The sequence below is a fragment of the Myxocyprinus asiaticus genome, chromosome 14 (genome assembly GCF_019703515.2).
Source record: "Myxocyprinus asiaticus isolate MX2 ecotype Aquarium Trade chromosome 14, UBuf_Myxa_2, whole genome shotgun sequence".
Lineage (NCBI taxonomy): Eukaryota > Metazoa > Chordata > Actinopteri > Cypriniformes > Catostomidae > Myxocyprinus > Myxocyprinus asiaticus.
This window is the reverse complement of record NC_059357.1, coordinates 32,062,339-32,088,888: the sequence shown is the minus strand read 5'-3', so window position 1 is coordinate 32,088,888 and position 26,550 is coordinate 32,062,339. Positions and strand designations below refer to the sequence as shown.

Sequence of the window (26,550 nt, the reverse complement as noted above, 5' to 3'; positions counted from 1 at the left end):
GTTGGCGTGTTCAAGGACTTCCCATCTGGCTGCTTTGCTCAGTTCAAGCTGTTTCAACCACTTTATAGGGCGGTCCTGACCTGATCATCCAACTTGTCATCATTGGGGTACATCATCCAACATTCCCTCACTTTAAACTTTTCCTTCATTCTAACCCTGAGGAAAAAGCAACCTTCAGGAGTTAAATAGCGCGAGGATTAGAGTAGGCTAGAATGAGGAGCGATGTCCTGAGATTACTCATTGAGTCAAGCTATCTAAAAAAAGCCCAGCACTGAGAAAGTGTTTATCCGAGAGTAAGCAGAGACTCGACCATAACGCGTGCTGTGAGCACAATGACTCCACTGTATCGGACACTCCTGCTCTTCACAGGTGAGGCAGTCCACATCTCATTTCAGCAATTCACTTTCTTCTATTACATGCGCATTTATTCATTTAGCAGATTCAATAATTGAGATTAGGCGTTTGAGGTGGGCTCAGGGCACATAATACACTCAAAACAATGATGGGTTACACTTCACAATAAGGTTCCATTTGTTAACATTAGTTAACATGAACTAACAATGAACAATACTTTTACAGAATTTATTAACCTTGGTTAATGTTAATTTCAACAAATAGGCTTGTAAAAAATATTTTTTTAAATCAAAACTTGTATATGTTAACGAAAGTTTATGCACTATGGACTAACGTGAACTAACATATTTTTTACAGCATTTATTTATCTTTGTTAATGTTAGTTAATAAAAATACAATTGTTCATTTTTAGTTCACAATACCTAATGCACAGGGGCGTAGCAGTCATTTTCTTATGGGGCTTTTCCACTGCACGGTAAAGCTCGACTCGACTCTGCTCGCTTTTTGGGGGTTTTCCACTGTGGATAGTACCTGGTACCTGATACTTTTTTTAGTACCACCTCGGTCGAGGTTCCAAGCGAGCCGAGCCGATACTAAATGTGACGTCAAAACCCTGCAGATCACTGATTGGTCAGAGAGAATCGTCACTACCAGCATCACTGGATTTGCGACACGGGACATCATCCCGCTAGTTTTAAAGTTAGCAACAGCAACAGCAATATAATTTGTTCACGCGACTTTCGAATTGTAAAAAGAAATGGCTGTGTACAAAACCACGGCGTGTTCAATAAACATGGTGCAGATGTTCCGATCGTTAGCGACGAACGAAATGACGCAAAACAAAAAAGTATTTCAGGAAGTGTCTCAGCTGTTGGCCGCACACAGCTACCACCGGACCTACCAACAGTGTAGGGAAAAGTTAAAAAAACTTAAAAGCGACTACAGAACCATCAAGGACCACAACAGCCGGAGTGGTTCAAACAGAAGAAAGTGGAAGTGGTTCGACCAAATGGACGCTATCTATGGCAATAGACTGGCGAGCAATGGGAGGGAGAGTGCCCTGGACTCGGCATTGTTGGAGTCCACGATGGAGGATGGTACGTTTTGTTACGTTAACCCTATATTCTGCTTGAAAGCTTCACTTTATTTAGTTGACCAGCTACTGGAAAGCTTGCTTCTAAAACAACCAGGCCAATTTAACTGTTACACTTGTGTAAAATCACCATGCAACAACTGCTTTATGCAGCACAATGAGCTAGTAGCTAACAGCTAGCGGTCGTTTTATTTTTTTATGGTCAGTAACGTTTGTGTCGCGTTTAAGATGATGTCACAGCAGTAGAGGTGGTGCAACTATGACGATCAGCCTATAATCCCACCCAGGTTGAGGCGGCACTAAACTGCAGTGGAAAAACAAGCTCAGAAAAGTAAAGCGAGCAGAGTCGAGTCGAACCGTAACGTGCAGTGGAAAAGTGCCAAAAGTGTGTGTGTGTGTGTGTGTGTGTGTGTGTTGGGGGGTGCAGCTATATGTAGGTGGCTCACACAGACCCAACACTTATAGTACAGCATTAATATATTATTAATATATAAGTATGATATAAGTATTATATTAATATATACATATTATTTACTATTAATATTAATATTCAAGTATTGCAAACTAATTGCAAAATTTTGATAAATTTGCTGCAAAAATAAAGGGTATCTTGTGGAGCACTTGCTTCTGTTTCACACATGACAATAAAAGACTGAGCACAAGCTGGTCCTGAATAAATTATTTAATCAATTAAAATAATGACAATTGTGCATGTGCACAATTTTATTTTTTATTCTGTGCTTGTGCATTGTAGGATTTAAATGTGTAGGATTTAAATGTGGCTCGAGTGTTTTGATTACGTTCACTAAAATTCATTCAGATCCATTTAATGATTCAGTGACCATTTCTGGGGATCTCAGATGGTGATGACAAATGAGTGTCTTGTGTGAAATTAGTTAGTCACTGAATCAACAAAATAAAAATAAAATATTAATCCTTTCAAATTTGTATGTCTACAGACCTACAAAGAGACTTTAGTAGAGGTTTTAAAAATGATAAGAACAAAGCAAATCTATCATTTCCCTCCAGCTTGTGAGCTGCTGAGCATGACTTTTATCAAAAGACAACAATAATAGTCTTCTAATAATTATAATGAGTTTCAATAATGTCCGTACGTTTTCATGTATAAAAAAAGCATCTACATGTCTTCACTTCAGTAAAATGCATGTGTTCTAAGAACACAGCAGATCTATCTTTTTTCCTACATTTTGTTGACTGCACACCAACATAGAGGTAAAAAAAACAGGAGCTGAAAAATAGCTTTACATATGTAACACAGATCTAGTGACCTGATTAAATTGACAAAAAGAACCAATCAAACTATTACCTCACAAACATGTAAAAAGCATAACTTAATGAAGACTCATGCGCCGATATAAACTCCACTTACAATGTGTGCTTAAAAGAAGGATTGTCCTTTGTTTTTTGTTGTTGCTGCAGTGCATTTCACGTAATGCTGCCAATCAGGAATGATATGCTAATAAATAACTCTCGTTTGTGTGTTCCTCATCTCTAGATTATTAATTTAGATCAACATCAATGGTGATAAAAAACATGGATAAATGAGCATTGTTGAAAGCAACTTTGTAGAAATGAACGAAGCCACATTGATTAGACTGTCTGACTGACGACCTATTACATAAGGGTTGTTTCAGCTCATGAAACTCACCTGTGATTGGCTGGATGGTCATCAATCAGCCCAAAGTAACAAAACACAAAGAATACTTTATACAAATCCACCATTTGGACTTGGTATGGGTTTAGCTTAGGAAAAGTGCGGGGGACAAAAACACTTTGTTTTTCTTTTTTCTCCCCAATTTGGAATGCCCAATTCCAATGTGCTCTAAGTTCTTGTGGTGGTGTAGTGACTTGCTTCAGTCCAGGTGGTGGAGGATGAATCTCAGTTGCCTCTGCGTCTAAGACCGTCAATCTGCGCATCTTATCACGTGGCTTGTTGAGTGTGTTACTGCGGAGACATAGCGCATGTGGAGGCTTCATGCTATTCTCTGCAGCATCCACGCACAACTCACCATGCACCCCACCAAGAGAGAGAACCACAATATTGTGACAATGAGGAGGTTACCCCATGTGACTCTACCCTCCCTAGCAACCAGGCCAATTTGGTTGCTTAGTAGACCTGGCTGGAGTCACTCAGCACACCCTGGATTTGAACTCACGACTCCAGGTGTGGTAGTCAGTGTCTTTACTCGCTGAGCTACCCAAGCCTCACCTTTTTAAAGAGTGTGGTGTCCCCCACGGCTGCTACGCCCTTGCTAATACATTTACTAATATCAATGAATGGAACCTTTGGAGATTTACACATTTATATTTCAAAACCAAAATTCCACCAAATTGAAGTAATCTGAGTAATCTTAATAATAATAATTTTTTATGAAATATTTTGTTTTATTAATTTAATTTTGTTAAAAATTACGCAGTTTAATTTGATTATTTGTTTTTGTGACATTTAAATGCATAAATCCTAAAAATAGGCTAAACATTTTTTTAGTGAAATTGTTTTGATTTATTGGTTTTAAAATTTCACACTGTATGGGAAAAAATTGTCTTTAACTCATAGGGAACTCCTCCGAAATGTCCAGAATTGCAATATATTTAAATGTTATGTAACATATTTTGTTATCCTAAGTGGCTTTTAAAGAATTAATTTCATTTTAAATAAATTCTTGAAACTCTGATACAGTGTATCTACTACACAAGTAAATAAAGCTTTTTCATATTTTGAAAAATGAATGTAGTGATTTATGGCTATACAGTCTGGTATTGGGAGCGTGTTGGACAAGCGTGCATATATTTAACTTTGCCAAGACTAGTCTACAGACTATTTACATCAAAATTACTATCAATGAAAATATATTTTTTATAATTTCTTTTTCTTTTCTCGTTACATTATTGTGAAAACCTGCCATTGGCTAAAAGCAGTTCTTCTGATTTTCAACTCTTTCAAGTCAGTATGGCTTCCCTACAGCCACAGAGGTCTTTGCGGAGTAAAAGGGGTTTGCTGGAACTTGCTGGAGTTATCAAGTGCAGCACTGGAAGATCAGCTTTAGCGTATATGATGTACGGATGTTACTGTGGCCTTGGGGGTCAAGGGTGGCCCAGGGACAGAGCAGACTGGTAAGGCACCACCTGAAGATCTGTGTAATTATGTGTAATTGTAGCAACAAAGAGAATTTGTTGATATGACTGCATGCACTTCTTTCACAATGGTGAGATTTACCCATTTAAATCTACTTCATCTTGGTCAGACTGTGTCATTTACCGAGGCGTTCCCTCAGACACCTGGAAAAGGCATACACCCAGCCCTCCCACACGCAAAATAACAATTTCCCTTAAACCAATTTTAACCTCATTTTAGGAGGCAGAGATGCATCTTGCTGCTCTCAGTGAGAGAGATCTATGGAAGTAAGCAGAGTGAGATAAAGAAGAATAAACAAAACTGCTCATATTATTCCAACAGATTTCACAACTGAGGAATTGCTCAAAGTAATTGTTTTGTAATCATACAATACAGGGCTAGGTTGTTTGTGCTGTTTCATGAAAGATGATCTCCAGGTCATCTATTCCAGATTTCCCCAACATTTTCTGTCTTAGGAACCCCATCAGTAGGGGAGGATATAGCTGCCCCAAAAAGAGGGCGGGACTTAAAGCAAAGATATAGGGAGTCCCTAACCTAACCTTTTCCCTAATCCTATTCGTGAGTGGAAGTGATGCCCCCTTTTGGAGTTGGCGCAATCCCCTTTTGTAGTTACCTCGCCCTCTTTTGGAGATTTCGCCCCATTTGGAGATCTCCGTCCTGCAGCTATACCTACTTGCGTCAGTAAGTCTAAAGTACCCCTACATCGACACTTAACTAGAAATTTGTTCCTAATTCAATGTTGGGTAAGTTACTCAAAAATGTAATCCACTACAAATGGGTAATTACATCTATCAAATTACAGTCAGATTACTTTACTGATTACTTTATCAAAAAGCAATCATATTACTGATTACTTTCATTTTAAGTTACTTTCTAAAACACTTTTCACAGAAACGTTTTTGGGTTTTTGCTTAACGAATTCAAAATAATGTCTATATTTAATCCTTGTTCATTGTTTCACACATGTCAGACAATCAGCACCATACCTTGATTTCTTACAATGACTCATTAGGTTGCGTACACCATTAAGCTGTCACAAAAACGCAAACAGACATACATATGAACATAATTCTTGTTTTTAAATTTTTATAAATAAATAAATCGACTTCAGTCTGGTGACTTTGTATACATTATATGCACATATGTTCTGCTATCATCTACAAATTGACAAAACAGTTATATTATTTGGTTTTCTTTTGTTAAAAAGTAACTGAATGTGTTAAGATGTTAATTACATAAAAAAGCAAAATCACAATCTTTTAGCCCTAATATTTTTATTTGAAAGTCATCATTTCTGTTTCATACTGTAGGTTTAACAAAGCAAAATCGATATCTTGCCAAGAACCCCCTGAAGTATGTGTATCCCACGATTGCACTGTAAATTCTAACAAGTTCATTTTACTTGAAAAACGTATGGAAACCAAATAGTATGGAAACCGATTGCCTAATTTTTGCAAAGTTAACTTAAAGTAAAAATTGAAGTCAAGTTAATAGTCAGCTAAAAGTAAAGTGGAATTACTCTTCCTGAGGAAATTAAGTTATAGATATCAAGTTAGTTTAAAATGTCGATTTCAGTTAATATAATGTGTACTAATCTTACTTAAAGGTATAGTTCACCCAAAAATGAAAATTCTCACATCATTTGAAGATTTTTAGAAGAATATTTCAGCTCTGTAGGTCCTCACAATGCAAATGAATGGTGGCCAGAAATGTAAAGCTTCAAAAAGCATAGAAAGGCAGCATAAAAGTAATCCATAAGACTCCATGGTTAAATCAATGTCTTCTGAAGTGATCCAATCGGTTTTGGGTGAGAACAGACCAAAATATAACTCCTTTTTCACAGTACATCTTGATAGCAAGCACTCTCCTTGGCTATCATGATATTGACTGATTTTCTTTAAGTAGTGATGTGAACATGTCTTTTTTTAGTCAAACTAAAACAGAAGGACTCAAGACAAGTTTGAAATTCTCAACAGTTTATTCTTCTAAAAAAATCAAAATAAATAAATAATAAGCTAGGCAGCTTGAATAAACATTGAGGGCATGTGGAGATTGGACAGGCATGTCTTCAGGGACAACACCAATCTGGTCTGCATCTATTCTGTTTGTCCTGCTTTAATCCAGGTGCTGTCACAAGCATGACTGCTGTTATGGGGATGCAGAATTTGCAGGCTGTCAAACAAAGACAGAGCAGTACCACTGGACATGTGACGATAAGAAGGCTGACTGTGGTATGCTGTTATTCAAATATTAAACTGGCAGCTTTATACTCTTTAGACCTATTTTTTGCTATAACAACCTGGGCACTAAATAAGACAGAAAAACTTAGGAGAGGAAACTGAGTGGAAAAAATAATCAGTGGCTATAAACGTTTTGGTTGGTGTTTTCCCTCAGTTTCAGGAAGTAGCAGGAATACAGGGTGCATATTATAACAGATGGGAGAGTTCAGGCTACAATGCGGTAGTGTTCTTAACCAAACCGCTAGATATTTAAAGGCCTCGTTCCCACAGTAAACACCATAACATACTATAGGCAACACTCATGAGATTTAGAGTATATTGTTTTAGAGGAAGCCATAAAGTGATGGTTTTAAAGGGGACATATTATGCAAAATCCACCTTTTTTTTTTTTTTTACATAATTATGTGTCCCCAGTGTGTGTAGACAACAACAAAATATGGTAAAAGACCATCCCCTCGTTTCTTTCCTTTCCCCATCAATAAAAAACAGTGTCTCCGAACGAGCCGTTCAGGTTTGCAGCCCCTTATGATGTCAAAAGGGGAAAGGTACTGCCCACGGCTGGCGAAGAGATCCGCCCGAGTAGCTTAGATCCACCCTCATTAAAACCTGAGCAAGCAGCGCACAGTCCGCATTTATCTCCTCACTAGAGCCGCTTGTGCTAACTCGGACTGCTTCATCAACGATGGTCAACACAAGGCTGGATTTGCTTCAAAGTTAAGGATCAAGGATATCGACTCTCCGTGACCCAACTTCAGATTTTCAAGTCGTAAGTTTCGCACTTTATACTTTTTTAATGTTCGCAATTTGGCTTTCTGAATTTGCTTGTCTGCATGTTACGTGAAAAACGCTTGTTGTAAAAACATTGTGCTTTGTGAAACGTAGCAACTAGTCCCTAACTACCTTATAGAGCTGTAGCTCTGTTTCGGTTATGATATAAACTGATTGGTGACCTCCACAGTCCCGCTTGAGTGGTCACGCAATGAAGATTTTCTGTGTAATAAAACCGGTCATTACTTAAAAAACGATTATGAAACGGTGGTATTTTCAACAACTATAGCTGTTTTTCATATTTCATAACTCGACCTTTGTTATGCAAAATACAGTAAGATGATTGACTTTGTGTGTTCTCCAGCATTGTTGTCGCCGGTGTATCCATGGCACCAGCAGGAAAGGCACAGCCCACTTCCAGCTCCTTTGCATTTAAATCTACAGACACTAAAACTGCCCGTTTGGAACAGGGCTACAAAACAGGGTATAAAGGCATGGTAGAATAAACGATCTGTGAGGTATTTTGAGCTGAAACTTGACAGACACATTCTGGGGACACCTGAGACTTATATTACATTGTGTAAAAAGTGCATAATATGTCCCCTTTAATACAGTGCATCCGGAAAGTATTCACAGCGCTTCACTTTTTCCACATTTTGTTAAGTTACAGCCTTATTCCAAAATTGATTAAATTCATTATTTTCCTCAAAATTCTACAAACAATACCCAATAATGACAATGTGAAAGAAGTTTGTTTGAAATAAAACAAAAATGATATAAAAAAAACTTATGTACATAAGTATTCACAGCCTTTGCTCAATACTTTGTTGAAGCACCTTTGGCACCAATTACAGCCTCAAGTCTTTTTGAGTGTGATGCTCCAAGCTTGGCACACATATTTTTAGGCAGTTTCTCCCATTCTTCTTTGCAGGACCTCTCAAGCTCCATCAGGTTGGATGGGGAGCGTTGGTGCACAGCCATTTTCAGATCTCTCCAGAGATGTTCAATCGGGTTCAAGTCTGGGCTCTGGCTGGGCCACTCAAGGACATTCACAGAGTTGTCCCGGAGCCACTCCTTTGTTATCTTGGCTGTGTGCTTAGGGTTGTTGTCCTGTTGGAAGATGAACCTTCGCCCTAGTCTGAGGTCCAGAGCGCTCTGGAGCAGGTTTTCATCAAGGATGTCTCTGTACATTGCTGCATTCATCTTTCCCTCGATCCTGACTAGTCTCCCAGTTCCTGCCGCTCATCACCTGGTATTGGCCAGGTGATGAGCAGTGCCTGGTTTCCTCCAGACATGACGCTTGCCATTCAGGCCAAAGAGTTCAATCTTTGTTTCTCATGGTCTGAGAATCCTTCAGGTGCCTTCTGGCAAACTCCAGGCAGCTGTCATGTGCCTTTTACTGAGGAGTGGCTTCCGTCTGGCCACTCTACCATACAGGCCTGATTGGTGGAGTGCTGCAGAGATGGTTGTTCTTCTGGAAGGTTCTCCTCTCTCCACAGCAAAATGCTGGAGCTCTGTCAGAGTGACCATCGGGTTCTTGGTCACCTCCCTGACTAAGGCCCTTCTCCCCCGATCGCTCAGTATGGCCAGGCGGCCAGCTCTAGGAAGAGTCCTGGTGGTTCCAAACTCCTTCCATTTACGGATGTGCTCATTGGGACCTTCAATGCTGCAGAAATTTTTCTGTACCCTTCCCCAGATCTGTGCCTCGATACAATCCTGTTTCGGAGGTCTACAAACAATTCCTTGGACTTCATGGCTTGGTTTGTGCTCTGACATGCACTGTTAACTGTGGGACCTTATATAGACAGGTGTGTGTGCCTTTCCAAATCATGTCCAATCAACTGAATTTACCACAGGTGGACTCCAATCAAGTTGTAGAAACATCTCAAGGATGATCAGTGGAAACAGGATGCACCTGAGCTCAATTTTGAGTGTCATGGCAAAGGCTGTGAATACTTATACATGTGATTTTTTTCGTTTTTTATTTTTAATAAATTTGCAAAGATTTCAAACAAACTTCTTTCACGTTGTCATTATGGAGTATTGTTTGTAGAATTTTGAGGAAAATAATGAATTGAATCCATTTTGGAATAAGGCTGTAACATAACAAAATGTGGAAAAAGTGAAGCGCTGTGAGTACTTTCCGGATGCACTGTACATGGAAAATATGGTTTGCTTCACTCTGTATACAAACTGCAAATTTCACACAGCCAATCATTTAAATTTTGTGATGTGTCTTCGGCGCAGACTCCTTTAATGACAGATGTGCGAAAATCCTTTGCCGATGTGACAGGAAAGCAGCCAGATGCCTGAGAAAAGCACCATTCAACAGAAAATACGCTCTGTGGCCAGATTTCCTCTGTGGATGCGTACATCCAACCTGCAATATTTACTAATTTCAGTAAAGTATATTTGGTAATTAGATCTTTTAAGATGATGACAATTATGTGTCGATTGTGTTTTGTCGATATTTTTACAATGATTTCCATTTTCTAATTATATGTCATTTGTTTTTCACTTTTGCATAACTGAGTGAAATAAGTGAATGCATTACAATATGTACAAAATATTATTAATTATAAGCCTCATCCTATATGGCTAAATAACATTCTTGTCATTAAACGGAAGCTTCCAGGGTGTTTTCCGAATGCCACTTCACCACCTTGGTCTGTAGGGGAGGCTGGGGCTAGTTGTGACACTTTTTACCCCAGTGGATATTTTTAAAGTTAGATTAAGTCCATTTCTGTAGACACATGCCTTAAAGTGTTGACTACAAAAAAAAAAAAAAAAAAAAGCTATTGAATATGTTCACTGTTATTGCCCAGGAAGAAAGATATAATTAAGGTTGTACACATGTTGACCTTTTGTTACTATATGGTAAGTTACAGTATACTGTATACATGCTGTACATTGAAATGTATTTGTAACAATTGACGCACTGTTGATGTCTCCTCATCAGCTGCTAAGTTTTCCTTTTTATACCTTCCTGAGCATTGTTAAACCATCAAAAAAAAAAAAAAGAGGACATCACAGTGATATGCAAGACAATTGAGAGAAAACAGAAATGCAATTAAGAGACATTCAATGGGGGTAGATGCATAGTAACATTTCTATTGAGTAATAGATCTTAAACTGTACTTCAGGAAGCTCGGATATCTATTAATTGCATTACATTTCTGTTCATAAGCTGTTCATTAGCTGCAAATTGAGAACAAACATGACACAATTAAGTGTTCAAACATAAAGGTTCAAATTATATGTACTAGCAAAATGTAGGGTCTGTGACCAAATGGTTGTGCGTATTAGATGTGCAAGGACATCTGTTTCACAGACAAACCCATCCTGTGCATGCATGTGAATTGTCTTTAACAGTCCTCAGTAAGCATATAAAAGAGTATCTTGCGTGAGACAGACATCAACATATGGCAATGAAAATCATACTTGAAACACCTTGTTAAGTTGTAGGACATTGCCTCCATTGTGATCAGCACTACTAAAAACTGACAACAAACTAAACTGACAACTAAACTGGTGTCCTGTAAATAGGGGAGACCAGGGCAAGTTGTCACACTGGGAAATTGTCACAAAGGCTATATCTTTGTAAAGATAAATTTAGAGTCAAAAGTCTTAATTGCACGAATGTGTGTTTTCTCTAGGAGAGGTTTCAAACAACAAGTTTAAAATCCTCTAAATTAGAATACATTTTGTGAATTCTATCCTACAAAGTAAATTTTCACCATCATCAAATTGTTGTTGTAACTCTTGGATGAACAAGCAAACATAATCAAACCACCATGGCATACATTTAGGCAAGGGTCAACTATATTATGTAAGCAGATTTTTACAGAAATGTTGAAATGTGTTCTTAGAACAAAGGTATTTCTTACTGCAAGTCAGGTTGGGGCATGTTGTTACATGTGTATTAAAGGTTATAAATGTATACAATTTATCAATTACAATATTTGTTGGACGAAACAATGGTTTGATTTTTTTATTTTTTTTTTACCATACCTTTTCCATTTGTGTTGTTTTATGAATCTTCATAATTGTTTTTAAAATGTTGCTGTTTACAGTAATCAGGTGTATATTTTAAGAGAGGAGTTGATTTTGTTTTGGTGCTGTTGGATGGATTACGTCTCACCCCTGATATTGACATGAAACCTACGCCACTGGTATAATAGCAGGTTCCACTGTAACAACTTGCCCCATATAGTGTTACATCAAGCCCTGCTATAAGGGCAAGTTGTCAAAAAAGGTCAATGTGTGCTCAATTAACTGTATTTTATTTCCTGGCCAATAATGGTGGAAATGTCCAACTGCTTTTTTGAGCAGACTTTAAGGAATTTGCCTATAGTGAAATAGAATTTTCTGAAAAATTTACCTAACAAAATAAATAAAAGTGTGACAACTAGCCCCGGATTCACCTACTGTATTTTCTGAAGAGGCAAATAAGCAAGTAAATTAAAATGTGGAGACAGTGACAGGTACTGTATAAATGCCTGAACAAAATGTGATCACTTTTGGGTTTAAAGGGATAATTCACCCAACAATTAAAATTCTCTCATCATTTACTCACCCTCATGACATCCCAGATGTGTATGAATTTCTTTCTTCTGCTGAACACAAACAAAGGTTTTTAGAAGAATATCTCAGCTCTGTAGGTCCATACAATGCAAGTGAATGGTGACCAAAACTTTGAAACTCCAAAAAGCAAATAAAGTTAGCATAAAAGTTATCCATAAGACTCCAGTAGTTTAATGTCTTCTGAAGCGATATGATATGTGTGGGTGGGAACAGACCAAAATGCACCTCATTTTTCACTATAAATCTTGACAACTGCAGTCTCCTTAGCGATCATGATTTCAAGCTCGATTACACTTTCTAGGCCATCTAGCGCTCTGCATATGCATCAAGCACTAGGATGTGCTAAAGACTGCAACGGCAAGATGTACAGTAAAAATGTGTTACATTTTGGTCTGTTCTCACACAAAATCGATTAATCGCTTCAGAAGACATTGATTTAACCACTGGAGTCACATGGATTGCTTTTACGCTGCCTTTATATGCTTTTTGGAGCTTCAGAGTTCTGGCTACCATTCACTTGCATTGTATGGACCTACAGAGCTGAAATATTCTTCTAAAAATCTTCCTTTATGTTCTGCAGAAGAAAGAAAGTCATACACATCTGGGATGGCATTAGGGTAAGTAAATGATGAAAGAATTTTAATTTTTGGGTGAACTGTTCCTTTAATCAAATTGTACATTAATGTCTCTTAAAAATAATAAATCAGATATATTCATATTGATCATTATTAATGTTATGTTGACCTTTCATACAGATCACACTTTAAAAAAAAAAGAAAAAAGATCTGCCTTTATCTATCTTGTTATACTGCAAGTGGAAAAAGCAAACATATTTTGTTATAACACAATGTTTAAGTTTACAAGGATAGCTTTGAAATTATTGGTCAGTGCTGATTCACACACAGATTAAATATACACACATCACTGACCTGAGACTGACAGAAAAAGATTAATGGAGGTTTCTGGAGCGTTTAATATTACCATAGCTGGTCTGGTGCACAATTCCTTTACCTAAAATGAATGTGTTGATATCCAGGGGGGAATGATTGGAATTCTGATGCTGGCAAAGCTCATGTTGTCTTTTCTAGGCCAAAGAGGAAATCTAGTTTCCCCGTGTGTCCTTAAAAGTCTTCTAATACACTGTGTGCCTGCTATTGCTTCCTGTCTGTGGGTCTAATGCTTATCCACTCTCTCATTCCCAACATAACCTAGAAATTACATCAGGTTCATTAATAGAGCTTGCTGTCTTTATGTTTGTGTATGAACTGAATGAATCTAGAGCAATGGAGGGAGTTACAGACCTTCGTATGACATCAGACTGCCGGTCGCATGAAACCTACCAGTAGGTGGCGTCCTACGATCTGTTTTCACTTACACATACAGCACATACAACAGAAGGAACTTTTCGTCTTTTTTCATTTTATTGTTATTGTCATTTATCAGAGTCATTATTAATTATACACCATCGTATCGCTTAGAATATTAAATTCATAATCTAAAACAAACATTTTGCACTTCAAATCTAGATTTCACAATATTTTTGGACTAGCATCCTTTGTAGCTTTCTTGAATGAACTTTGCCACTTATGGATGAACAATGAGATCTTATTGCTAAAAGAAAATAAACTCAGCCAAAAAAAGAAACGTCCTCTCACATTCAACTGCTTTTATTTTAAGCAAACTTAACGTGTAAATATTTGTATGAACATAAAAAGATTCAACAACTAAGACATAAACTGAACAAGTTTCATAGATATGTGAATAACAGAAATGGAATAATGTGTCCCTGAACAAAGGTGGGGGGGGGGGGGTTTGGGGGGACCAGCTGCATTAAGTACTGAAGTGCATCTCCTCCTCATGGACTGCACCAGATTTGCCAGTTCTTGCTGTGAGATGTTACCCCAATCTTCCACCAAGGCACTTGCAAGTTCCCGGACATTTCTGGGGGGAATGGCCCTAGCCCTCACCCTCCGATCCAACAGGTCCCAGACGTGCTCTATGGGACTGAGATCCGGGCTCTTCGCTGGCCATGGCAGAACACTGACATTTCCTGTCTTGCAGGAAATCATGCACAAAACGAGCAGTATGGCTGGTGGCACTGTCATGTTGGAGGGTCATGTCAGGATGAGCCTGCAGGAAGGGTACCACATGAGGGAGGAGGATGTCTTCCCTGTAATGCAAAGCGTTGAGATTGCCTGCAATGACAACAAGCTCAGTCCGATGATGCTGTGACACAACGCCCCAGACCATGACGGACCCTCCACCACCAAATCGATCCCGCTCCAGAGTACAGGCCTCGGTGTAATGCTCATTCCTTCGACGATAAACGTGAGTCCGACCATCACCACTGGTGAGACAAAACCATGACTCGTCAGTGAAGAGCACTTTTTGCCAGTCCTGTCTGGTCCAGCGAAGGTGAGTTTGTGCCCATAGGCGACATTGTTGCTGGTGATGTCTGGTAAGGACCTGCCTTACAACAAGCCTACAAGCCCTCAGTCCAGCCTCTCTCAGCCTATTGCGGACAGTCTGAGCACTGATGGAGGGATTGTGTGTTCCTGGTGTAACTCGGACAGTTGTTGTTGCTATCCTGCAGGTGTGATTTTCGGATGTACCGATCCTGTGCAGGTGTTGTTACACATGGTCTGCCACTGCGAGGATGATCAGCTGTCCTTCCTGTCTCCCTGTAGTGCTGTCTTAGGTGTCTCACAGTATGGACATTGCAATTTATTGCCCTGGCCACATCTGCAGTCCTCATGCCTCCATGCAGCATGCCTAAGGCACTTTCACGCAGATGAGCAGGGACCCTGGGCATCTTTCTTTTGGTGTTTTTCAGAGTCAGTAGAAAGGTCTCAGTAGTGTCCTAAGTTTTTATAACTGTGACCTTAATTGCCTACTGTCTTTAAGCTGTTACTGTCTTAACAACTGTTCTAGAGGTGCATGTTCATTAATTGTTTATGGTTCATTGAACAAGCATGGAAAACATTGTTTAAACCCTTTACAATAAAGATCTGTAAAGTTATTTGGATTTTTACAAAATTATCTTTAAAATACAGTGTCCTGAAAAAGGGAATTTTCTTATTTTGCTGAGTTTAGTTTAAAAAAAAGAAAAAAAGAAAAAATAAAAAACATCTAAAAACTTTTTCCATTTATGATACACAGTGTGTATACGTCTGTAACGAGGACTCGGAAGAACTGGGAGTAAGATCCATGTGCGGTTTATTAAATAACAGAAGAATCAGAGTACAAACAGGTGTGGGTCGAAATACCAGGAACAACAACAGCAATGAAGACAGGGCAATAATTGTGGTCAGTAACAGGCAAGTGGTCAGGGCAGGCAGCAGACAGATAACAACAATATCCAGATAAATGAGGCAGGGTCAGAAGGCAGGCAGTAATAGTGGGTAAACGCTCAGAAATGTAGCCGTGACAAAACAAGACTTCGCATATTGTCTAGCTTGCTCAGTGCTTAAATAGTCATTGAAATGGGGAACAGGTGTATGTGCAATCAGTTCAGGTATGTGGGTTCTGGGATTTGTAGTCCAATTGTTAATACTCAGGTGAGAGAGACCTCCGGTGGCAGACGAGAGGATTTTCAAAAGTGGCGTTCGTGACAACGTCTGACTCTCTTGCTGCTGCTGCTGCTGCAACCTGGTCTCATAGAATTTTACCATACCTACATTTTTGCAAATTGGACCCTTTTCACACTCACGCGAAGCGGAAGTCATTATATTTGGGTAAATGCAACTATTGCCGCTGCCGAGTTGTATGTGTTTTCACATTCCTTAAAAGTTTTGCCTGCATTTACATTTGGAGACGTTGACCGCATCGTCCATCAACGGTTAAATCTAAATAAAAAAAAGTTACAAGTTGTTTTTGGAGGGTTAAGTGCACGAATACAAAGGTATGTCGATACAAATTTATTATTAAGAGGCTGTGTGTTAAATCAGCAGGCACATATTTATTAAAGGAACGATCTACAAATCTGTCCACATAAATTGAAAAAATGCAAAAATGAGGGCACAGTTAACAAATCTGTGAGTTGTACTTGGTGAAACTAATACATGATGTGGGGCGACGCAGGATGTGAAGGAGTGGAGAGACCCATGTCCCGCTCCATCCGGCTTCTTACCCTGTCAAACACACACTCTTGTGTTGGTTCTAATGTGTAATCATTCCAGTGAAACCAATGAAACTCAGATTTCAAAGCATTTCAGAATTCCACATGTGAGTGACTGCTGTAAGTCTTCATCTTAAAAATACTGTCCACAGACAAAAGTGCTTCCTCGTTTAATAATGAAGTTTAATTGCCTGAACACACCAAGCTCGTACAGAGTTCAGCATCTTTTGGAAATTCAAGGAAACCAAAATTCTTTAAGAATTTGTGCAAATAGCAACACTGCAGTGGCACTGGTTATTACTGTTCTTCCCGATCGCTGCTATAGTTTACCCAACTATGACGACTTCCGCTTTGCGAACGCGGTTGTGTGAAAAGGGTACATTTTTTCCCCCGTGGCTTGTTGTATGTATCACAGTAGTTTTCTGGTGGAATCGCCACTATAGGTGCTACAAGAACAACAACATTATTCACCTTCACACAAATCACAATTAAAATGGCAGACTATCAGTTCATAAACACCTTTTGCTCTGTTTCTCACACAATGCTATCTCATGACATCAAAACACTTTTACTATAGTGCATGACTTGTAAGGCTATACATTTTACTGTTTGCATTACATAACCAACTACATCTGCAAGCTTATTTGAGTGCGATCAAGTTGCGTGGTATCTTAACTGACTGAAGAGCACATTGACGTGGGCAGATAATGTCATAGAAGCACCATAAAATAACATGGTTGCTTCAGCGATATTGTTTTTCATCTCTCTTTTTATGACACTATTGATTTGGTTTAAGGTCTAGGGTGGAGGAGTAGGTTTTTGTTGATTTAAATCATGATAGAGCATTAACCTTAAAAACCTAATCTGTTTGGAAAACATTTAACTCGCTTTTAGCGCCACGTAATGGACATTTCACCCCGGGAATGCCACAATACATGTAATGAACCACGTATGGCCATTTAGCAAAAATGTCACCACATTCACATATTTTTATGGCCGTTCGCAACCATTAATGAACAAAGAATACACAGTGCGTCACTATGACACAGCTACTGCACTGTCTACAGACAGCTATAAAAGTAACTCAATTGGAGGTTCATGTGTGGATGAGGCAATTTAATTTACCGGCATGGTAAATTATGCTAATCTGTCTTTTGCTTTGTGTGGCGCTTGTTAAGGGTTTTAAATGGACATAAATGGCCTTTGTATTCCATGCTTCACTCTTTACACGGGACTCTCATGTGAAGTTCCTCACAGTCTGTTGTCGGGAAGGGTGAAGAAGCTGAAACAGAAGATCTGCCTGCCCAACAGCCAGAGCTGACGACTGGGACCTGAATATCTGGGGCAAGTTCCACAAACACTTGCTCAATTGTGTCCTGCTATTAGCGGTTAATGAACGATGAAGTTATGGAAGTCATATGCCTCTGCAGTCACATGGAAGGGGCGAATGAAGGGTGTTCTTAATTTCACGTCTGCTTGTTTACTTCCTCAAAGAGCATCTTGAAATTATATGTAACCATCGGTAAACAATGCCCTTACTTGTTTGAGATTTTAAACTCTTTGCTTATTTTTATTTATTTATCTATTGCAATGAAGTACATCTGGTTACTTGAAACATACGAAGAACTGTAGGTTCCATCCTTGTGTATTCTAAAAACATGTAGAGGTCTTGGATATAGACCAGTGCTTCCCAACTGGTGGGAAGCGAACCAGAAATGTGTTGAAAATCTGTTCTGAGAATAAAAAACAATGCTAAATGCAAATAATAAAATGCAATTAACCATATTATTATGCATAGTTATGATAGCTAAATACTGTAAATATGCTTATCACTTCCCATATCTTTTGTCGTTGATATTGAAGGCAGTGTGTCCAATAAAAACTTTACAGGGTTGTTTTTATTTGCTGTAAATTCATTCAGGTTGCATGAAATGCCCTCATCCTCGAAAACCATTATATTCATTAATTTCAATGTTTGAAGAAAGACATTTGTTTACTTTTTTATAATATATACAATTTTGTTAGGCCTGTTGTAATGCCTGAAACAAAACCAGTTGTGAATCACTATAGATGATACAAATGTTGGACTGAATGGGATGAAAGGTGTATCTCAACATGTTAAAAAAAATCTTAAATCACAATACCTTGACTTGTTTTCTGGATATCTGTCAATCAAAAAAGGACCTTTAGAGTCAGATGCAATTCAAGACAGTATTTGGGATAAGATCTTACTTATAAAGTTTCAAATATTATATGTGTTCCCAAAACAACACAAGGTAATGGCAACATGTAATATGGCAAGCTAGCCAAATTGACTTCAAATTGAATCATGTCCATGAATTATAGATATTTATTATTCAATTTTCACTAGTTAAAATACTAATTCTTCATATCAACAATGGAATTACTACTAGTGACATTGGTACTAGCGCAAATGTATATTCCTGATGTCAACAACTGAATTAGTAAAAATAAAATATATATATTTTTTTATCTGTTTTTTCAAAGTAAATTTCAGATATAATGTTATTAGAACTAGTAAGAAAGCCTTTTAACTTATCTGTAATTACTCTTTAATTTACTGATATCCGAAATCAATTTCCAGATATCTGAAATACTAAATCTAATAAGTTAAAAATTAATTTACAGAAATTCTACTAGTAAAAATGCAGTTACAGATATCAATAATTTAGTTTTGTACTAGTTGACATTGCATTTTTACTAGTGCAAACTTCATTACTGATATTAAAAAATACACATTTCTAGTAGTAATTCCATTGCTAAAATCAAGAATTACCATTTTAACTGGTGAAAATTAAAATATAGATATCTATAATTAACATCCTACACGTAATTAAAAGTAATTTCGTCTGGCCATGCATGTGAATATTCTGGGTACAATCGTACAATTCACTCCAAAACACCTGTAATCAATTGACAGTTACGTAGAAAACTAAGTTAAAAAATAAAAATAAATAAATGACATTACAATCGGCCCCTTCAAGTGCCTTTAATCAGCTCCAACAAGTAGCTGTTGGGAAAACAGGAAGGTCTCCGGTGGCTTCTTCCGAACATTTACAGGAATCTAGTGGACACAATAAACAAAGGTTTCATCAGTTATACTGTCTTCAAACACATGGAGGAATATAAATTATATATTAAAAAACATACATACAGTATATGGTACATGAGTGGTGACCAGCTTACTGTCTATTTCCAAGAAAGACTGTTTAATACAACCTTATAACATTAGCCCAGTTTAACCAGGGTGATAATATGGGGTATAATTGCTTCAGTACTATACAGTTTTGTTCCCATGTGTAACCCACCTGGATGATCACCCTCACAACAGCAAGCCAAATAATTAGTCTCAAGGTTTAATGTTCTGCAATCGAACAGCTCAACAAACTGGTGAAGGAAAATGCTTCAGTGGGTTTATTTGCTTGGCATAAAAGCTACATTCTTTATTTATTTCCATAAAATGTCTTTAAACTCCACTTTTGGCAATGAACAAGATGATCACCCAGTTGACCATGTCTTAATTGGTGTAACCTGATAGCATATTGCTTTGGCTTTCACACCAGAGAGAGATGGATCTAATTGAAGCCTCTAGAGAACACAGCAAGCATATGGAGCTCCTTCTAACTGTTTCCCACCTGGCAACAAACACAAGGAACGAATCTCTACGCTGAAAAAAAAAAAGTTGAGTAAACTTAAAGGCAACCAGCTGGAAAGCATTTTTGAGTTTACTCAACTTCAGGTCAAAAGTTCAGCAAACTCAAAAATATCAGTGATCATTAAGTTCAGTAAACTTGAATTCCCAATATTCTTGACAATAATATAATACAAAATATTTTTAGGCAGATCTGTATTTCGATATATGGTCATGTATGAGCCCCACCAAGAGACCAAAGAGTTGGTCTAACTTAAATGGTAGTGTAGGTTACAAGTACTTCAAACTTTTAGAAGTTGAACTAACTTCATAAATAGAGAAACTAAATCAAAGCGAACACTAATTACCCTGATGGTGACTTTAAACAAAACGCAACTTATTTACAAATTATTTATATGTCCTCATAAGTAGGCACACTTTGACTAAACACACTTAAATAAATTCAGAAGCAGGGGATTGTGGGTGGTGTCTTCAGCCACAATGCTTCTCCAGTGGGCATGCTCAGTAGCAGGTGCAACAATGTGAAGTTCATAGTGCTCAGCCTTACGAGATTCCCCCAGATTTTGACCCATGAATTTTCAAGACCTTCCCATGACTTTAACAAAAGGATAACATCATTAAAGATATGAGTCAAAATCAAAGATTTAAATTCCCACATACAGGTGCATCTCAATAAATTAAAATGTCGTGGAAAAGTTCATTTATTCCGGTAATTCAACTCAAATTGTGAAACTCGTGTATTAAATAAATTCAATGCACACAGACTGAAGTAGTTTAAGTCTTTGGTTCTTTTAATTGTGATGATTTTGGCTCACATTTAACAAAAACCCACCAATTCACTATCTCAAAAAATTAGAATATGGTGACATGCCAATCAGCTAATCAACTCAAAACACCTGCAAAGTTTTCCTGAGCCTTCAAAATGGTCTCTCAGTTTGGTTCACTAGGCTACACAATCATGGGGAAGACTGCTGATCTGACAGTTGTCCAGAAGACAATCATTGACACCCTTCACAAGGAGGGTAAGCCACAAACATTCATTGCCAAAGAAGCTGGCTGTATCCAAGCATGTTAACAGAAAGTTGAGTGGAAGGAAAAAGTGTGGAAGAAAAAGATGCACAACCAACCGAGAGAACCGCAGCCTTATGAGGATTGTCATGCAAAATCGATTCAAGAATTTGGGTGAACTTCACAAGGAATGGACTGAGGCTGGGGTCAAGGCATCAAGAGCCACCACACACAGACGTGTCAAGGAATTTGGCTACAGTTGTCGTATTCCTCTTGTTAAGCCACTCCTGAACCACAGACAATGCCAGAGGTGTCTTACCTGGGCTAAGGAGAAGAAGAACTGGACTGTTGCCCAGTGGTCCAAAGTCCTCTTTTCAGATGAGAGCAAGTTTTGTATTTCATTTGGAAACCAAGGTCCTAGAGTCTGGAGGAAGGGTGGAGAAGCTCATAGCCCAAGTTGCTTGAAGTCCAGTGTTAAGTTTCCACAGTCTGTGATGATTTGGGGTGCAATGTCATCTGCTGGTGTTGGTCCATTGTGTTTTTTGAAAACCAAAGTCACTGCACCCGTTTACCAAGAAATTTTGGAGCACTTCATGCTTCCTTCTGCTGACCAGCTTTTTAAAGATGCTGATTTCATTTTCCAGCAGGAATTGGCACCTGCCCACACTGCCAAAAGCACCAAAAGTTGGTTAAATGACCATGGTGTTGGTGTGCTTGACTGGCCAGCAAACTCACCAGACCTGAACCCCATAGAGAATCTATGGGGTATTGTCAAGAGGAAAATGAGAAACAAGAGACCAAAAAATGCAGATGAGCTGAAGGCCACTGTCAAAGAAACCTGGGCTTCCATACCACCTCAGCAGTGCCACAAACTGAACACCTCCATGCCACGCCGAATTGAGGCAGTAATTAAACAAAAGGAGCCCCAACCAAGTATTGAGTACATATACAGTAAATGAACATACTTTCTAGAAGGCCAACAATTCACTAAAAATGTTTTTTTTATTGGTCTTATGATGTATTCTAATTTTTTGAGATAGTGAATTGGTGGGTTTTTGTTAAATGTGAGCCAAAATCATCACAATTAAAAGAACCAAAGACTTAAACTACTTCAGTCTGTGTGCACTGAATTTATTTAATACACGAGTTTCACAATTTGAGTTGAATTACTGAAATAAATGAACGTTTTCACTACATTCTAATTTATTGAGATGCACCTGTATTTCTTGATTTTCCGTGGTAGAGCCTGGCTTTATAGACTTACAACAGTTCAGTAGTTCGCAAGTTAATGTAATCCTGCTTAGAGGATAGTGTAAACGTATGTGGCTTGCTGTCCTGGGCGAAGGGCTCAAGGCTCGAGGCTTGACCTGAGCTTGAATACCCCCCCAGACTTAGATTAGTTATTAGTAAATAGATAAGAGAAGAAGGGGGAGGTGGAGGGATGCCGGAAGACTCAACGCCATGTAGAGGTAAGCAACTGTTTATATACACTGGTGATGTGATTGGTCGGATTAAATGCTCCTCCTGAACCTAGTTTATAAAACGCCATTAAAACTTCCATTTCACAGAGGTGCACAAAGTTTCAAATAGGGGGGTGTTGGAGGGTCAGTGATCAAACTGAGCATGCTCAAAAGCCTGTATGTTCTACCTTCACCACCAAACTTGATATTATATGTACTCACTGTTTAAAAATGTACGTTGCTCTGACTTAAATGGCATAAAAGTTAAAACTTAATTTCTTGTCTTAAGTAAACTCACTTTTTTCAACATTAGATAGTTTAATCAACTTTTAAAACTGAGCTTATCTGACAAAATTGAAGTTGGATATTTTACAGTGTATCTGCTGGGTTTGACCCCTAGACCACAGATGGTAATTGGGTATAGATGGTGTTAGATCACCAGACCTGCAATCTCATGATCTTAGTTAACGTTAGCTGCTCTGAAAGCAACCATTCTGTTTTCCATTTTTCAACTGTTGACTGTTTAGTTCAAGAATTGGATGAATGGATTTTTGTTGCATTGTTGATCCAGTATGTTAACAAGTTCAGAGTGGCCAGATCATGTACTAAAATGTTCCTTTATTGAATTAACTGTGGCCTCTTCGCAAAAAATTATTTAGCCACTGTCTTTATAAACAAATCCTTCACCAAAATGCTAGAAAGCATGAGGTAGCTTTCATAACTTCTCTTTTGATTTAGCTAGCATGAAAACTAAAATCCTGTATCTGTTGCAACAGGATTAGGGATCCTTTGTTTTACTAACGAGATTTAAAAATAATAATAAAATAAAAAATAAAAATGATCCACAAGACATTTCTGTGATTTGGTGTGAATATACCCAAATCTCTTCAAAGTTCTCTAAAGCAGCATAAAAACCCCTGTAATTACTAATGCAAACACTCTATTTTGCAGGTATTAAAAAGGTAAGCCCAAATAAATCACAGCTCAACCCTTGTATTTGATAAACGTTTCTCCTGATTTATAAAGACATTCATAAAGAAATAGTTACCATTTCATATTTCTGGCAATGGATGGACAGACAGACAGACAGACAGACAGACAGATAGATAGATAGACAGACAGATAGACAGATAGATGGACAGAGAGATGGAGAGATTGACAGATGGAGAGATTGATATGGATGTGCAGGAAGATGGATGGATAAATGGATAGATATATGATGGATGGATGGATGGGCAGATGGATGGATGGATGATAGATAGATGTGAAATTTACAGGTATACGAAATGGCATGGATCTACGATTGATACATGCGTTTGATTTGACTGATGAGAGCGATGTCTGGGCTTGTAGCATACAGTTAATATTTTCTGAAACAACTGGATGTTTCTCTGAGATTAGTGAATCAAGTCTTAACCTGTCTCATCTGTTTCAGTCTAAAAAGTGGGTGCAATTGAAGTCTTCCCTGCCCTTGTCATATAAACATGTAAATGCTAGATAGGGAAACTGTACAACTGATCCATAACTGCCAGCTTTACAGATGTTGCACACACGGTCATATAATTTATGCATATCTTGTCCCTCACTTTGAACCCATAAATCCATTTGGTGGGATGTGACTCAGAAATAAAAGCCATGTGCACTGGCTTCCTTTCTCATTTCCCTTTAAAAAAGGCCCAAGACACATCAGCCACAAGAGCACACAGGAAGTACATCTTCAAGGACTAACCCTTGGGAATCATGACTGCGAGATTCCCTTAAAACCCAACGACTTCCAAGAGCTTCTCACTCTGAACACAGACAAGAAAAATGGCAGCGATGAGACAAACACGTTAGCAAATGAATTTCAGATGATTGCCAGCCATCTTAATGCATGGAGCTGGACTCAGCTTTTATTCAAAATAGACATTCATTCATTCAGTTTGGCTGTGCGGGGGCACATGTGGTTTGAGTTAAGAGCTGAACTGCTCGGAACTGACGTGTAGGCTTGCTACAGCTCAGTCTAACATCACTTGCTTCTCTCTGACCCCATGACTCATGACAGCATGGCTACACTCCTCTCCCACACAACAGGAGCATTACAGATAGAATCATGAATGCAGACTAATGATACACACACTTTAAAAAAAATGTGCATACTTTTAACGGTAAAAGACTGTAAAAATGCGACAGTAAAAAAACATAAATTGATTAACGAGTAGTTACCGTAAAATATACATTAAAAATATAATTTAATATATTTAAAAAGACAATACATGTAGTTTTACGGTAAAATGTTGTAAAAATTACATTTTTTAATGTAAAAAGTATGATTTTCCCATATAATTAATGGTTAAAATGTATATTATGTTTAACAAGAGAGTACATATACTTTTTATGGTACATTATTGTTAAAATTACGGTAAAAAACAGTAATCGGCGTTCCCAGAATTCCCTGCCTGACCCATTACTTTACATTTCATTATATTTTATGGGAATAGTTGTTTCTTCTTATTTTTAGTTATGTACTTTGGGGTGTTCTGTGTTTTATTTGATATAGTTTAGTTTAGTTTATTTCACATGTATTACGATGATGGTGTTTAGTGTTTGTGTGAGTGACATTGAGCACTGTCTCTACATGTTTATTAGTCATTTACTCCTGCAAAGGCCACTATTGATGAACTTCATTTCATCATGTGCTCTTCTGTAATTTCTACGGTGAGTAACAATACATTATAAAGTGAAAAGCAGATTTTTACAGGTTTAGAAGGTTAATATATGAATATAATCATTTAATAACATTAACGACGGTATTGCACCGAAAAATATACTGTAAAAACAACAGTTTTAAACTGTAAAATGTACAGGTTGTTCTGTAAAGTTGTTTACATTTTTACTGTATTTTTTTAAATAATTATTCTGGCAACCACAGCTACCAGTTTCTGTTTTTTTGTTGTTGTAAAAACAACAGGATTTTTATGCATAGATTATAAAATCCAAGTCTTGCAAGGCAGTCTTCGTCAATAGAGCCAGTCGGCATTTTCCTCAGTGTTCCTCACCCCTTTGATCTCTCTGATAGAGCAATGGAATAAAAACACCTCTCTGTACGGTAGTTGACATTTACTTTTTTATGAAATACAGCATTTGTTGGTGAAGACCTCAGTCTGGCTGCTATTTTTACCACTATATTTAGAAATATATTTGTACGTTCATGTCATTCCAAACCTGTTTGAATTTCCTTTTTCCGTAAACTGAAAATGTGCTTCATGTGGTAACATATAAATTAACTGGCTTGATGAAAGTCAAATATATTATTTAACATGTCTGAATCAACCTGACTTCTTCAGGTTACAAACCTAATCTTTATGGGTTAGATCAGTAAGAAATAAAGCTACTTTTTTTGTCCATACAATAAAAAAATTAAAAGGGACTAAGGCTGTCATTAACTAACATTCTGCATTTTCTGTTACACAAAACAAAGCAAGTCATATGGGTTTGGAACAATATGAAGGTTAGGAAATGATGACAGAATTTACATTTTTGAGTTAACTATCCCATGAAAATTTAAGTTACTTTCTAGAACATTTTTCACAGAATATTATACAAGAAACAAAATTCAAAATAATTTATATATTTCCTCCTTGTTCATTGTAGCAACTAAGTCATACACTCGACACCACATATTTCTCCCTTACAACGACCTTCAGCTGTCACAGAAACACAAAGATAGGTACATATGAAAATAATTAATGTTTTAATTTCTACATAAAAAAAATACTATTTTAGAAATGTGTATCCCATAATGTAGTTACTTGATTGAAAGCCAGTCTCTGTTATCTGATTAATAGAATTTAAAATGTAATGCGTTACACTAGTTTTTTTATTCATAAAAAGTAATTTTATTACAGTAACTAATTACTTTGTAATCTAATTACACCCAGCACTGGTTCCTATTAACTAATATCATTCTGGGTACCATTTAGCATTATCAGGAATATTATTAAAGGGATAGTTCACCCAAAAATGAAAATTCTCTCATCATTTACTCACCCTCATGCCATCCCAGATGTGTATGACTTTCTTTCTTCTGCAGAACACAAACAAAGATTTTTAGAAG

At 37.6% G+C, this 26,550-nt stretch overlaps 1 protein-coding gene across 1 annotated transcript; it reads left to right on the top strand.

Annotated features, from left to right (window-relative positions):
* Window positions 1-73: 73 nt before the first annotated feature.
* pla2g10 (phospholipase A2 group X) lies at window positions 74-12,180 on the top strand. Its single transcript, XM_051716403.1, has 4 exons — window positions 74-369; window positions 4,414-4,582; window positions 6,729-6,835; window positions 9,860-12,180. The coding sequence occupies exons 1-4, from the start codon at window positions 333-335 to the stop codon at window positions 10,006-10,008; spliced, it is 462 nt and encodes a 153-aa protein (XP_051572363.1). The 5' UTR covers window positions 74-332; the 3' UTR covers window positions 10,009-12,180.
* The last annotated feature ends 14,370 nt before the right edge of the window (window positions 12,181-26,550 follow it).